Source organism: Armigeres subalbatus, chromosome 1 (genome assembly GCF_024139115.2).
Source record: "Armigeres subalbatus isolate Guangzhou_Male chromosome 1, GZ_Asu_2, whole genome shotgun sequence".
NCBI lineage: Eukaryota > Metazoa > Arthropoda > Insecta > Diptera > Culicidae > Armigeres > Armigeres subalbatus.
The window spans coordinates 111145633-111160829 of record NC_085139.1 but is presented as its reverse complement, the minus strand read 5'-3'; the positions used below and the strand labels follow the sequence as shown (position 1 = coordinate 111160829).

Genomic DNA, 15197 nt, shown 5'->3' with positions numbered 1-15197 from the left:
TGGACACGGAGGCTGGCGAAAGCAGGCCAAGCACACTGCCGAATACGGCAAAACGCCGCCGGTGTTGGGGTTTGCGGTTGCAAACCCTGACGAAGACGAAGGCTGACGAAGACAGGCCAAACACAATGCCGAATACGGCAAAACGCCGCCGATATTGGAGGTTGCGGTGGGACGCGGATGCTGGCAAAGGCAGGTTGAGCACACTGCCGAATACGGCAAAACGCCGCCGGTGTTGAGGTTGGAGCCGGAGGCTTGTTCCCGAGTATTGTGGCTTCGCCGAACGCCGCAGGTAGGGTTAGGGTTGACCACGTGGATTTCCCCGGGCACATCCGCCCGAAAATTGTCGGATGACGAACGACTCCGGCCAAACGATTGGGGTACTGTCGGATGGCCACCAGGCACGGCTGGCTAATAATGGCGGAAAGCCGCCCGAGCGAATAACGACCGGAAGCGAATTACTACTGAAGCCAACCCGTGGAACCTGTGTTTACAGACGCCACGACAGGCCTTGGAAAACACTCGGCGATACGCGGCTTGGATCCCTATCCGAGGTCTTGAATCGTAATATCCGTGGGTTTCTCGTTGCTCGAGTCCCGGTCTCAACCATTTTCACACGCGGTTTTTATAAACGCATTCAAAAGAAGGTCGAAGTTTGGTGTTCTTCCGTCTTGATCTTAGCTTGGTTGTTGTCTCGTTGATTGTCTCCTTTTTTTCCTCCCTTTCTTTCATTCAGCCTCGGCTTTTAGGGGTACCGCGGTTTCGCCTCGGTAGACTTGTGCCACCGAGCAGGGGTGTGCGAAGCGTTAGTGTTTTACATACACTGTTAGGACAGAATAGTCACATAAATTTAAGATTTATGTGTTTATTCGTGGCCTAAGAAAATACTGCGTGCGAAGTCTTACAAACATTGTTAGTGGGTATATATATTATAGGTCTATCAATGCAAACCCAACAGGGTTGCTGGTCGTCCTTGTTAATATCGGTAACAATCGTCGTCCAATTATTTCCTCCAGCCGACGAATTCGCGCAATGCGCAGGCGCATTTCGCCGATGAGGAGGTGATGATCAGACGCGATATCGGCACTACGTTTATTCCGTACATCAAAAAGGCTCCTTTGAGCGAAATATCTTTTGGACGCTTAGGCCGGCCTCAGAGGAAACATTAGGCAAGTTCATGCTACGATGCCAAGATCAAGCTGCAAAGTGCAATTTTGGTAATAACGCAGAAGAAAGTCGTGCGATTAGTGTGGTCGACAAGATAATACTCTATGCTCCGAGTGATCTCAAAGAGCAGCTGCTCCAGAAGGATACTTTGAAACTGGACGACGTTACCAAAATTGTCAGCTCATACGAGTCGGTGAAGCAGCAAGCACAGTCCATTAGTCTTCCGGGACCCAGTTCTTCCGGCGAGGCGAATTTCACATCGCCATCGAATGTCAACAAAATCAAACAACTTCCGAGCAAAGAATGCACACGATGTGGTCGAAGTGGCCATTCTGCGATTGACCCTGGCTGCCCAGCGAGATTCAGGGAATGCATTAAATGCAAACGTATCGGACATTTTGCTGCACAATGCCGATCAGTCCAGACACTGAAGCGCAAGCAGTTCCCGAAGACGGAATCGCGATGGCCAAATAAGCGGTTTAAGTCACATTCGGTGAATGAGATCGAAATTTCTGAGGAGAAAGAAGACAAAAACTTTCTGTTCAGAATTAGGGATGGAGGCGAGTTGATCCGGATCAAGCTGGGTGGAGTAGTGCTGCAGGTACTCGTGGACTCCGGATGTAAGAAAAATATAGTCGACGAGCGATCGTGGAACTACATCAAGGTGCACGGAGCAAAGGTATGGAATCAAAAGAAAAACTGCGATGAGATATTTCTGCCGTATGGAGAAGATGCGAAGCCGTTGACACTCCTGGGAAAGTTTGACACAACCGTATCGATAGATGATGCCGGAAGGATTCACGAGAGGGTGGCTACATTTTATGTAGTACAAGGCGGTCAGCAGTGTTTGCTGGGACGGATCACAGCAACAGAGATGGGTGTTTTATTCATCGGGTTACCGAGCACTCTCGGGGTTAACACTGTCAACACCAACGGTATTCAGCCGTTTCCAAAGATCAAGGGTGTGCAGGTAAAGATACCGATCGATAAATCCGTTTCGCCAGTCTGTCAGCAACCGAGACGGCCACCCATTGATAAAAATTGAAGAAAAATTGAATTCTCTTCTTGCCAATGACATCATAGAACCTGTCGAAGGTGGTTGTCCGTGGGGTTCCCCGCTGGTAACAGTGGTGAAGGACAACGGAGATCTTCGCTTATGTATTGATATGCGCAGAGCTTACGCAGCGATTGTACGAGAGCGGCACATCATGCCAACAATAGAGGACTTTCTACCAAAGTTTATAGCTGCAAAATGGTTTAGCCGGCTTGATGTTAAAGAAGCTTTTCATCAAGTCGAGCTTGATACCGAAAGTCGTTACATCACCACTTTTATAACGCACATGGGTCTCTATCGGTACAAGCGTCTGATGTATGGTATAGCTTGTGCGCCAGAGCTGTTCCAACGAATCCTTGAACAAATCCTGAGTCCTCACAGCAAGTATGTAGTCAATTTCATAGACGACGTTCTTATTTTCGCCAGTACAGAAGAAGAACATGATGAAGTCCTCAAAGCGGTCCTTTCGACGCTGAATGATTATGGCATACTATTGAATCAAAGCAAGTGTGTGTTCAAGGTTTCGGAGTTGGATTTTTTAGGACATGTAATAGCCCCCGACGACATCTGTCCATCGAATAGTAAGGTCGAGTCGCTTAAAAAGTTTCGGGCACCCGAAACCTCGGAAGAAGTTCGGAGTTTTCTGGGCTTAGTGACGTACATCGGTCGGTTTCTACCGGATCTAGCAACGGTACCCAAGCAGCACGCGCAACATCTTTCAAATAGGTGTTTGTTCCTAATAAATTGCATTGAAGACACTGGCAATACATCGAGTCACATTACAGCCACTTTCCAGTTTCAGAAAATCACAATGTTTCATTTCCGTTTAAGTGGCGTCGCAATATTTTACCCATCTGACTTCTTGGGTGGTTTAAAATTCGATGTGTTTCATATCAGAAACAAAACAGATAAGTTGCAGAATTAATAACACTTCGGTTCATTGCTGTTACGACAATGTCTCTGATATGTTGCAAAACACTTTGAGCTCAGCTGAGCAGTATTTTATTTTTGACAGTCCCCTGCATGTTCCGTATAAGGTACAATGAAGTTACAAATGACATTGTTGTTTATGTAGTGCACTTGTAGCAGAATCTCCAAATAGAATTGTTGGTGTGATGGTTATAGTAGCAGGTTGCAAATCTCAAGGTCTATGGTTCGATTCCCGGTTGGTTTTTGTGTTTTTATTTTCATTGTAGCCGCAAGATGCTGCAAATAGGCTCCACCTCTTGCGCTTTTTGTGTCACAAAGGAGTTCCAAATACGACGCGTTGTGCATAAGTCAGACCTTTAGTAAGTCACACCACAGTTGTTGTTACTCACTGAGAAACAAGAGGTGTTGCTTGGGTAACTGCTCCGCTGCGTGAATTAACTCATGCTGGGGTTAAGTTTTCCTGGGGCGAGAAACAACAAGCGCCATTTGCCAAGCTAAAGGAAATGATTGGGAACGTTCAACACCTGCGATTCTTCAATAACTCGTTGAGGACGAGGGTTGTAGCTGACGCGTCACCGGTAGCACTCGGAGCGGTGCTCATACAGTTTGAAGGACCCACCGACGATGATCCCCGGCCAATCGCTTACGCCAGCAAAAGCCTGACAACGACTGAGAAACGCTACTGCCAGACGGAAAAGGAAGCTCTCGCACTGGTCTGGGCAGTGGAGCGTTTTTCTGTCTACCTTCTGGGGCGCACGTTTGAGTTAGAAACGGACCACAAACCCTTGGAGGCGATTTTCAAACCCACCTCTAGACCATGTTCGCGAATTGAGCGGTGGGTGCTCAGACTCCAGTCATTCTCCTTTGTGGTCAAATATCGTAAAGGTACTAGCAACGTGGCGGATCCATTGTCCCGGCTGGTTGACGGACAGCAGCCTGAAGAGTTTGATGCTGAAAGTAAATTTATGGTGCTGGCGGTCCTGGAATCCGCAGCAGTTGACGTGCAGCAGCTTGAAGAAAAGACCAGCACCGATACTACTTTGGAAGCTGTAAGGCAGTGTTTTGGGGGCAGCAGGGACTATGTCCAAGGGCTTGACGATCCCTCCCCAGGCCATCTGCGAGTTGTGGCGCCTGCCTAGGATGTGGTGGGGTTTGACAGTGGGCCCTGTTAAACCTCTATAAAAAGCTGCATGAATCCGCAAGTAGGCTCCGCCAAAGCGACCGTGTGCCGCTCAAAGCGCACAAGCCCAAGTCCTGGTGTTAGGTGGGACGCTAAACAGCCCTGACACGACGGCCCTCCGACGAGACAGGAGGTTTGCGCAGGCCCAATAAGCCGCCTTTAAAAACAACCATTACGAACAACATAGAAGATAATACGACTCGATACAATCGGCAACGACCTGGGCGACGAATAAAGGATCACGATTGGAAGCTTGGAACATGGAACTGCAAGTCGCTTGGCTTCGCAGGTTGCGACAGGATAATCTACGATGAATTACATCCCCGCAACTTCGATGTCGTAGCGCTGCAGGAAATCTGCTGGACAGGACAGAAAGTGTGGAAAAGCGGGCATCGAGCGGCTACCTTCTACCAAAGCTGTGGCACCACCAACGAGCTGGGAACCGGCTTCATAGTGCTGGGAAAGATGCGCCAACGCGTGATTGGGTGGCAGCCAATCAACGCAAGGATGTGCAAGCTGAGGATAAAGGCCGTTTCTTCAACTATAGCATCATCAACATGCACTGCCAACACGAAGGGAGACCCGACGACGAGAAAGAAGCGTTCTATGCGCAGCTGGAGCAGACATACGATGAATGCCCACTGCGGGACGTCAAAATCGTTATCGGTGACATGAACGCTCAGGTAGGAAGGAGGAAATGTATAGACCGGTCATCGGACCGGATAGTCTGCATACCGTATCGAACGACAACGGCCAACGATGCATAAACTTTGCAGCCTCCCGCGGAATGGTAGCGGCCACATGGAAATCACCTAATCAAGTAACGGAAAACCAAATCGACCACGTTCTAATCGACGGTAAATTCTTCTCCGACATCACGAACGTACGCACTTACCGCAGTGCGAATATTGAATCCGACCACTACCTCGTCGCAGTATGTCTGCGCTCAAAACTCTCGACGGTGATCAACACGCGTCGGAGTCGTCCGCCGCGGCTAAACATTGGGCGGCTACAAGACGGTAGACTAGCCCAAGACTACGCGCAGCAGCTGGAAGTGGCACTCCCAACGGAAGAGCAGCTAGGCGCAGCATCTCTTGAAGATGGCTGGAGAGATATTCGATCCGCCATTGGAAGCACCGCAACCGCTGCACTAGGCACGGTGGCTCCGGATCAGAGAAACGACTGGTATGACGGCGAATGTGAGCAGTTAGTTGAGGAGAAGAATGCAGCATGGGCGAGATTGCTGCAACACCGCACGAGGGCGAACGAGGCACGATACAAACGGGCGCGGAACAGACAAAACTCGCCAGCAGGAAGATCGAGACCGTGAAGAGACGGAGGAACTGTACCGCGCTAATAACGCACGAAAGTTTTATGAGAAGTTGAACCGTTCACGTAAGGGCCACGTGCCACAGCCCGATATGTGTAAGGACATAAACGGGAACCTTCTTACGAACGAGCGTGAGGTGATCCAAAGGTGGCGGCAGCACTACGAAGAGCACCTGAATGGCGATATGGCAGACAACGGTGGCGGTATGGTAATGAACCTAGGAGCACGCGCGCAGGACATGCGACTTCCGGCTCCGAATCTCCAGGAAATCCAGGAGGAGATCGGCCGGCTGAAAAACAACAAAGCCCCTGGAGTTGACCAACTACCAGGAGAGCTGTTTAAACACGGTGGTGAAGCACTGGCTAGAGCGCTGCACTGGGTGATTACCAAGGTTTGGGAGGATGAGGTTCTGCCGCAGGAGTGGATGGAAGGTGTCGTGTGTCCCATCTACAAAAGGGCGATAAGCTGGATTGTAGCAACTACCGCGCAATCACATTGCTGAACGCCGCCTACAAGGTACTCTCCCAAATTTTATGCCGTCGACTAACACCAATTGCAAGAGAGTTCGTGGGGCAGTACCAGGCGGGATTTATGGGTGAACGCTCTACCACAGACCAGGTGTTCGCCATACGTCAGGTATTGCAGAAATGCCGCGAATACAACGTGCCCACACATCATCTATTTATCGACTTCAAAGCCGCATATGATACAATCGATCGGGACCAGCTATGGCAGCTAATGCACGAAAACGGATTTCCGGATAAACTGATACGGTTGATCAAGGCGATGATGGATCGGGTGATGTGCGTAGTTCGAGTTTCAGGGGCATTCTCGAGTCCCTTCGAAACCCGTAGAGGGTTACGGCAAGGTGATGGTCTTTCGTGTCTGCTATTCAACATCGCTTTGGAGTAATACGAAGGGCAGGGATTGACACGAGTGGTACGATTTTCACGAAGTCCGTCCAGTTATTTGGCTTCGCCGACGACATTGATATCATGGCACGTAACTTTGAGAGGATGGAGGAAGCCTACATCAGACTGAAAAGCGAAGCTAAACGGATTGGACTAGTCATCAACACGTCGAAGACGAAGTACATGATAGGAAGAGGCTCAAGAGAGGTCAATGTGAGCCACCCACCACGAGTTTCTATCGGTGGTGACGAAATCGAGGTGGTTGAAGAATTCGTGTACTTGGGCTCACTGGTGACCGCCGATAACGATACCAGCAGAGAAATTCGGAGACGCATAGTGGCTGGAAATCGTACGTACTTTGGACTCCGCAAGACGCTCCGATCGAATAGAGTTCGCCGCCGTACCAAACTGACTATCTACAAAACGCTTATAAGACCGGTAGTTCTCTACGGACACGAGACCTGGACGATGCTCGTGGAGGACCAACGCGCACTGGGAGTTTTCGAAAGGAAAGTGTTGCGTACCATCTATGGTGGGGTGCAGATGGCGGACGGTACGTGGAGGAGGCGAATGAACCACGAGTTGCATCAGCTGTTGGGAGAACCATCCATCGTTCACACCGCAAAAATCGGAAGACTGCGGTGGGCCGGGCACGTAGCCAGAATGTCGGACAGTAATCCGGTGAAAATGGTTCTCGACAACGATCCGACGGGAACAAGAAGGCGAGGTGCACAGCGGGCAAGGTGGATCGATCAGGTGGAGGACGACTTGCGGACCCTCCGCAGACTACGTGGTTGGCGAAGTGCAGCCTTGAACCGAGCTGAATGGAGAAGTCTTTTATGTGCAGCACAGGCCACTCCGGCCTTAGTCTGATGATAAATAAATAAAAGGCAGTGTTTGCGCACCGGAAACTGGAATGATGAACGAGTTAAACCGTATGTTCCTTTCAAGACCGAATTGGGGTTTGTGGGGGATCTGGTAGTCAGGGGAAATAAACTGGTTGTTCCAGATTGTTTGCGACCACGTTTGCTGGACCTGGCTCTGGCACTCAACCCCTTACTGGCCACAGGAAAATGGCCTGGTAGAGCACCAAAATCGCTCCCTGTTGAAGCGCTTACAGATCAGTCATGCCCTAGGTCGAGACTGGCGGCGTGATCTCCGTGACTATCTGCTAATGTACTACACCACGCCGCACTCAATCACTGGGAAGACTCCAACGGAGTTGATGCATGGGAGAACGATCCGATCAAAAATACCCGCTCTGGAGGATATCGAGACGACACCTGCCAGGAACGACGTTCGTGACCGAGATCGAGTACTGAAGGATAAGGGCAAGCAGGCAGAAGACCAACGACGCCATGCCAGGAAATCTTCCCTATCAACAGGCGACACAGTGCTTATGCAGAACCTTTTGCCGGGGAACAAATTGACAACAACGTTCAACCCGAAAGAGTATGTTGTTACGCAGCGCTCAGGACCGCGTGTGACTATCGAGGATCCAGTGACTGGTAAATCGTACGATAGGAATGTTTCTCACCTGAAAAAGGTGTCAGATGGTGCGGCAGTGTCAACGGAAACGATTCCCACAGTTGCTGCAGACAACGACGTCGATGATAATCAGCTTCCTGAGCAGGTCCCCCAGTTTTCCAATTCAGAACCTGAATTTCAAGGATTTGATCTGGAGGCGAACTGCGCTGCTGAACCAAATCCTGTTTCTACATCACGACAGCGACGTGTAACAAAGAAACCTTGCAGATTTGCAGACTATGTATCTTAAAATTCCATTATCGAAAAAGGGGGAGATGTGGTACCTAAGTACGGACCTGATTGCTTATGCCTAAAGGTCATTACCTGAATACGGGCCTGTAACGAACTGTTTATTATTAGAAGGGAACTGAGTAGAGAAGAAAGATATCGAGAACTGGAATAAACGGAATTGATTTTAATTTGTAAGTTAAACTATATTTAACCGGGTTTATTATTCGCTATTATACGGAGAGTATCACAGTAGCCATGAATCAGAGTCTGAAGATCTGTCATGTTTACTTCCACCAAAACATGTTATGAAAATCGAGTTCAAGTTTTCGAGGATAGATTTGTATTTCGTATGGTTTTAAATATGAAACTAATTTCATTATTTCTAGAGCAATTGCAGAACTGAATATAGAATACGAAGGTTGCAATCTGGAAACTGCATTTAGGAAATCCGAGAAAGGAAACTGCGAGGAAATACGAGAAAGCAAGAACGGAACATTGTACTATCTGTTCCACCGGCTCGTTTGAATGACCACTTCAACAGATGAAAACCGTCAACCTGCACGGTTGGCTCGATGGTGGAATGAGTTTAAGTTGCTTTTGGGTTATGTAATCAATTGTCGCAAGCACTAGACAAATAAAGGTCCAGATTGTTTCGCATTGGCCAATACACTATTATGAGACCTCGGATTTTTCTCTGTTTGATCAGGATGTGAAATGTGAAGTTTTAGTATTCTTAGAATCACGAATCATGTGATGAGCCATGCTTCTTCTGTGCATGCGTGATTAGTATCCCCATGTGACATTATCCTTGGTTAATCTTATTTAATATGGCTATCAATTAATACCTAATAACCCATTTTTCTTGTGTAATTGTTCAATAAAATGAGTGCATCTGCACTAGTTCAATAAATTATGTTCCGGCAATAGAATGATCTTCGCAAACTTGCTATTAATATTGATTACCAATCGATTATCAACAAATCAAATGTAAATATAATTGTTACAAAATATGCAGTCATCCTGTGAGTTCACACAATGAAAGAACAAAATAAATAACGTTGTACAAATTATGTACAGTGATCGTTCGCTAATTGGGACACGACCTCACCCCAACTAGCGAATGCCGTTCGCTAATTGGGGCGGTTTGACAAGCGTCAATGTTGTTTACAATGGAATGGAAAATTTTACGCGCCAGAAAATATCGATCCCGCCAAACACGGAAACAAAACGTCAACGCGTTTTTGACATCACATTCTGACGTTTAGCTGCTTTTTAATTGGGTTTCGCGCCAATTAGCGAACCCCCAACTAAAAAGCACCCCAACTAGAAAAAAAAACAATTAGCGAACGTTCACTGTAGCAGCAATAGAATGTGATGGTGTTATATTATTGAAATTGTTGCCGAGATGACCAATGATTGAAAAACGTGAGAAAACATTATGATTTTTACTTCAGAAACATGCCAAGTTTATTTTTATGTACACCTAAAATGAGTAGAAGAATTGAAAATATGTTTTAATGGAACAATTGATTGAAAGATCAAACCATTTTCTGGGACACGTTCGAATTTTGAACAAAATTATGACAGTTGTAATATTTTCATTGAAAATTTTAACTAGTCACAGATTGCTAAGATCCATTTATAAAAATTATAGTGGACACAGCATATGTCAAAAGGGGTGATTCAAAGCATTATGACACTGATGCGTAAAAAGCTGGATAATATAAATTTCTATGCTTGTTCAAATCTGGTTAAACATAAGTTCTAGGCTAGAAAAACAAAATTCTTAAAAATGATGAAATCGCGAATTAGAAATCCCTCAATAAGTTCAGATCGGTCAGAAAGACAAAAAAAAGGTTTCGAGCGAAAACAAAAATGTGTTGAGTAAACTCTAAAGAATAGCGTCTGTTTCAAATAAAATGCATAACTCGTACGAACAGCATATGGTTATTAGAATGAAACCTACAATCAATGTCTATTCAACTTTTTTTCTTACATCCTTTTGTCTCTTGGATCTTTTGTCCTTTCAACCTTTTGACCTTCGACCTTCTTCTTTTTCTTCTTTCGGCCTTTTGTCCTTTCGACATTTTGTCCTTCGACCTTCTGACCTTCGATCTTTTGACACAGATTCGATGTGGTATAGGCGTCAGTTTTTTTATATCGTTTTTCTTGATTTAAATGGCATACTTTGTGAATAAATCCCAAATAATCAATAAGAACTACAGTTCGCCAAATCGGCCATATAGTACATATTACTTTTATGTTTTTATTAAGAAAATTATTTTGAGCTTTTAAATGGAATGTCTTCATTTGTCATAAGATGAGTTTGTACAATCCCATTTAATTCCACCACTTAATTGTACCTTGGCAGATACGTATTTCGACCTCAACAGTAAGGTCGTCCTCAGTGTCTCTTACTTGACTCGACTTGACGTCGAGTACTTGAGTCGAGTCAAGTACGAGACACTGAGGACGACCTTACTGTTGAGGTCGAAATAAGTATCTGTCAAGGTACAATTAAGTGGTGGAATTAGATGGGATTGACCAAACTCGTCTTATGACAAGTTTAATGCTTTGTTTTTGAACAGTCGTATATTGGCCCTATATGGCGATTCGGCGAATTGTAGAGCTTATTGGTTACTTGGAATACTTCTTAAATGAGTAATCAATGTTGTATATGCCGAGATCAATATTTGAATGAATTTATTCCAATAGCGGTTGAACCCAATTACTTTTCTGGTTTTATTACTCTTTTGGAATATTACAAGTTGAATATCTATTCAACAAATAATAAAAAAAAGTTTATCTTTTGTGCAACTAATTATAGGACCTAGTTCGAATTAAAGTATTAAATCTTGTAAGCATCACCACACTATTCCATTTTTTCGATAGACTTCAAGTTCAATAGAATGTAATTAATTAGAAAATAGGTTTTACTACAACCTGGAAGGAATTGTTGAGACAATAGTAACACAATGATGAACAAAGCTTTTATCGTACCATCAAACTATCATATGCAAAGGTAGGATATATTATTCTACTATCACTAAATTTGCCGTAATTTGAGAAAGTGACGTAAGCGCCAAATTAAAACATGCATGTTTTCCATTTTTTTTTCTGTGAAGAGCTCGAAGAGTACTACTACCATTTTCGGAAAATGGAGTATACGTCACTTTTTCAGATCACGGCAGTAAAAGGTACAATCATTGATTTTCGCTCACCATAATATTACCGATGACACCCAAGCACATGATGATGATACAAAACACCATCGACGTGGCTCGGATGTACTCTGGGATCTGTGGCATCTCGCTGTACGACTCGTTGTAGCTACCGTTGAAGCTGCCGTTGAAGCTGTCGTCAATGAACTCATTTTCGAACACCTGATCGGTGGCATTCAGAACGAATCGACTGAAAGAGCTTCCCGCACCGCCGCCACCGTTATCAAACGCGGAACTTCCGTTGCGACCCAGCTGGTTGGTGCCAGTACCGGAAGAATCGTTGGCAGTTACAGCTACGAAGAGCGTGCCTATGGTTTCGCTGAGTGCGTCTAATAGCCGTTCGGTCGTCGTTGTTGCTTCTGCTATTGTTGCGTTCGCCAGGACATCCGGTGAAAGCACTGCATGAAGTGGTGGAGACGGTGGTCCGTCGTGTGCCCCCACCACCGATGACCGGACCTATCACAGGCTACCAATTCCAGCTGTCCTGGCGAAGCGGAAGCACACTCTAATGGGACATTGTACACGGTTCGTAATAAAGCACTGATCTGTTTTAAGTGAAAGGAGGGCACATTCTATACACTTTGTGAGCACTTTCATAAATTATCATTTCCTTCAAACGTAGAAGCTTCATATAAGTATCATTCAAACATTTGCTTGGCACAACTATGTAGGCACATGAAAAACATTCGAATATTTCTTCCTCCCATGTAAAAAGATGTTTGCCTTATCCAACTGTTGTAATTCTGATGAATATAAAAAGAAATAATCAAGGTCGTTTAAAAGCTTTACTATTCTATTCAGGTTTCAAATTAAAAAGGCAATTATTTTCTGAATCTTCTCTCAGATGTCCACTATTTAAAATATTTTACATTCATCAACAGTAACATTTCAAATAATTTTCTAATTTAGCATTAATTGGACGAATCTTTTTAACGACACGCGATTAAATCCCAGTATCGAAGCATTTCCACATATCTTGCCATTACTGCGAAAACAAATCAGTAGAATCGGTTATTCATCACTTCACAGAAATTTAATTCTTCATCAAAGCTGAGGAATCCGTCAAGAGCAGAACACAATCATCTTTCGTCCGTGTCACAAACATCGGAAGGCGGAGTGATCCGGTTACTTTTGATAATCCACCATCCCCCCAAAAACGATTACCACCAACTAATCCCCCACATCCTTCTGCTCACTGATAACACATATTGCAACGTTCACTCCGATGATGGTGCTCACTTACTGGTAGATAAAGTTCTAATTGGTCGTTTATTAAAACAGATTTCCCGATTGTTGGCTGCTGTGTAACTTGTAGAACAAATATTATCCGCCGCAATGTCTTCAATTTTCTGTAACGATAGAAGAGTGAAAAAAAATCTGTATCAGCTTTTCTGTTTCCTAGTCGTCATTTGGAGCTGGTTGTGCTTTTCTATAAATAAATGGGATTATTTGCGAAGAATGATTGAACGCGTATCAAATAACGTGAAACCAAGTGGTGCAAAAAAAAAATTGGTAATCAATTGAGCACTTGAGTTTCAATTTGTTCGATAGACATCATGCCTCTCAATGTGAACGAAATTCGATCGTTGATTGATTTTCCTTTACGCTGACGCTTGTTAAGTGATAGGGTTTATTAACTTTCTGAAGGATGACTGGGCCTCAGAATCCTGGTAGTGCCATGCAGTTATAAAAAATAGTAGGTCACCTGACGTTTCTAATGTCAATTCTCTTGAATTAGTAAATTGAACATTTTACAACGTATTACTTCTTCTTATTGGCATTACATCCGCCACTAGGACATTGCCGTAGCTTAGTCATCATTAAGTACTTGCACAGTTGTTAACTGCGAGGTTTCTAAGCCCAGTTACCATGTTTTGCATACAAATATCATGAGGCTAATGCGATGCCCAGAGAGGCGAGAAAATTTCCAACACGAAAATTTTCTAGACCGGTCCAGGAATTGAACCCAGCTACCTTCAGCATGGTTTTGCTTTATAGCCACGCATCATACCGCACAGCTAAGGAAGGCCCCGTTATTCAGTATTTTTAAAGTATTTTTGTTATTCAGCTTTGCTATTTATGTTATGGTAATGTTTCTTATGTTGTTTAGTGGTGGGTTAACATTACTTAACCTTGAGTGAAGTCAAAGATAAAACACGAGAAAGGCAAAAAACATTTGTTAGTAACGGTAATGGTTTTGAAAATTCAAAATGTATTACATCAGAAAGGGCACAAGGGGAAGACATGTTGAACTTCAGTGGGTGTAAAAACTGAAAACACAACATACGGGTGCGCCCAGCAACAAAAGGGGGCGGTAATAATACCAAGCTTTCAGCTTGGTATGGATTTTGTCATCACCCACTTTAGTTCCAACGATGGTGAGCTTCGAATTGAAGAAAGCGACTAATTAAGTGAATAGTAAAACAAAACAAGTGAAGTGTGCTTGTTCAATTAGGTATATGATAATTTCAGTTTCGCTTGAATGGTATTTCCGTTAAACTAATGACTAGAATAAACACAGTTTAACAAGATGTGCAAATTTAACTCAGCAGTAGACCTTGGGGCCCTCCTTAGCCGTGCGGTAAGATGCGCGGCTACAAAGCAAGATCATGCTGAGGGTGGCTGGGTTCGATTCCCGGTGCCGGTCTAGACAATTTTCGGATTGGAAATTGTCTCGACTTCCCTGGGCATAAAAGTATCATCGTGTTAGCCTCATGATATACGAATGCAGAAATGGTAACTTGGCTTAGAAACCTCGCAGTTAATAACTGTGGAAGTGCTTAATAAACACTAAGCTGTGAGGCGGCAATGTCCCAGTGGGGGATGTAATGCCAACGAAGAAGAAGAAGAAGAAGACCTGCAGCTGAGGTGGGTTGCGCTTAGTCGACGACTTTTTTCTTAAATTTCTTCCTGAAGATCTTTATTTTGAACGTTCATCATTCTTACGATAACTATTTTTTTGTTACTTTCCTTGAAAAGAAGAAAAGTAACTAAGGTCTGCCCTCAATTCAATAAGAAAACTCAGATTATATTGTACTCAAACTGATAATGCGTCACCTCTCATGTTTCTCAGATGAGCACTCAATCCAATACGATAACCTCGGGGCAGCCACTGTACTCAAATTGAATAACTGCGTTTGCTATCATCAGACCCAGTCGAGCGTTCAATTCTCTATGATCGCTTCTCGGACGCTGAACTCGGACTGATATAGCGTCTGCCCTCATCGGAATCAGATGAGAACCCAATGCAATATGATCACCTTGATCGCCTTCTTAATTCTCACTTTTCTTCCTTTTTCAAATCTTGTTTCTCATTTCTCACTGCTCTATTCTATATGCTCACATTCCATTTTTTGCTTCTCACCTCTCATATCTCATTTCTTACTGTTCAGATCTAGTGTCGTACTTCTTGCTTTTCATTCTCATTATTTTTATTATTCGACTTCCTCATCACTTCTAACTTCTTATTTCTCACTTCTCGATATTCACATCTCAATTCTAGAAATTTCTCTTCTTGTTTTCCACGTTTAATATCACGCGTTTCCTTTCCCACTTCGCACATCTTATTTCTCACATATCACTTTTCACAATTGCTTTTCACTTCCACTTCTTCAATGCTCACATTAAATTTCATGCTTCTCATTTTTCA

At 44.4% G+C, this 15197-nt stretch overlaps 1 protein-coding gene across 1 annotated transcript in view; it reads right to left on the bottom strand.

Moving 5' to 3' along the window:
• Positions 1-11995, bottom strand: part of LOC134204951 (QRFP-like peptide receptor) — a 207522-nt gene extending 195527 nt beyond the window's left edge. Inside the window, exon 1 of the mRNA XM_062679765.1 lies at positions 11549-11995. Coding sequence (XP_062535749.1) covers positions 11549-11635 — 87 coding nt within the window. The 5' untranslated portion in view covers positions 11636-11995. The remainder of the gene's footprint in view (positions 1-11548) is intronic.
• Positions 11996-15197: the final 3202 nt, after the last annotated feature.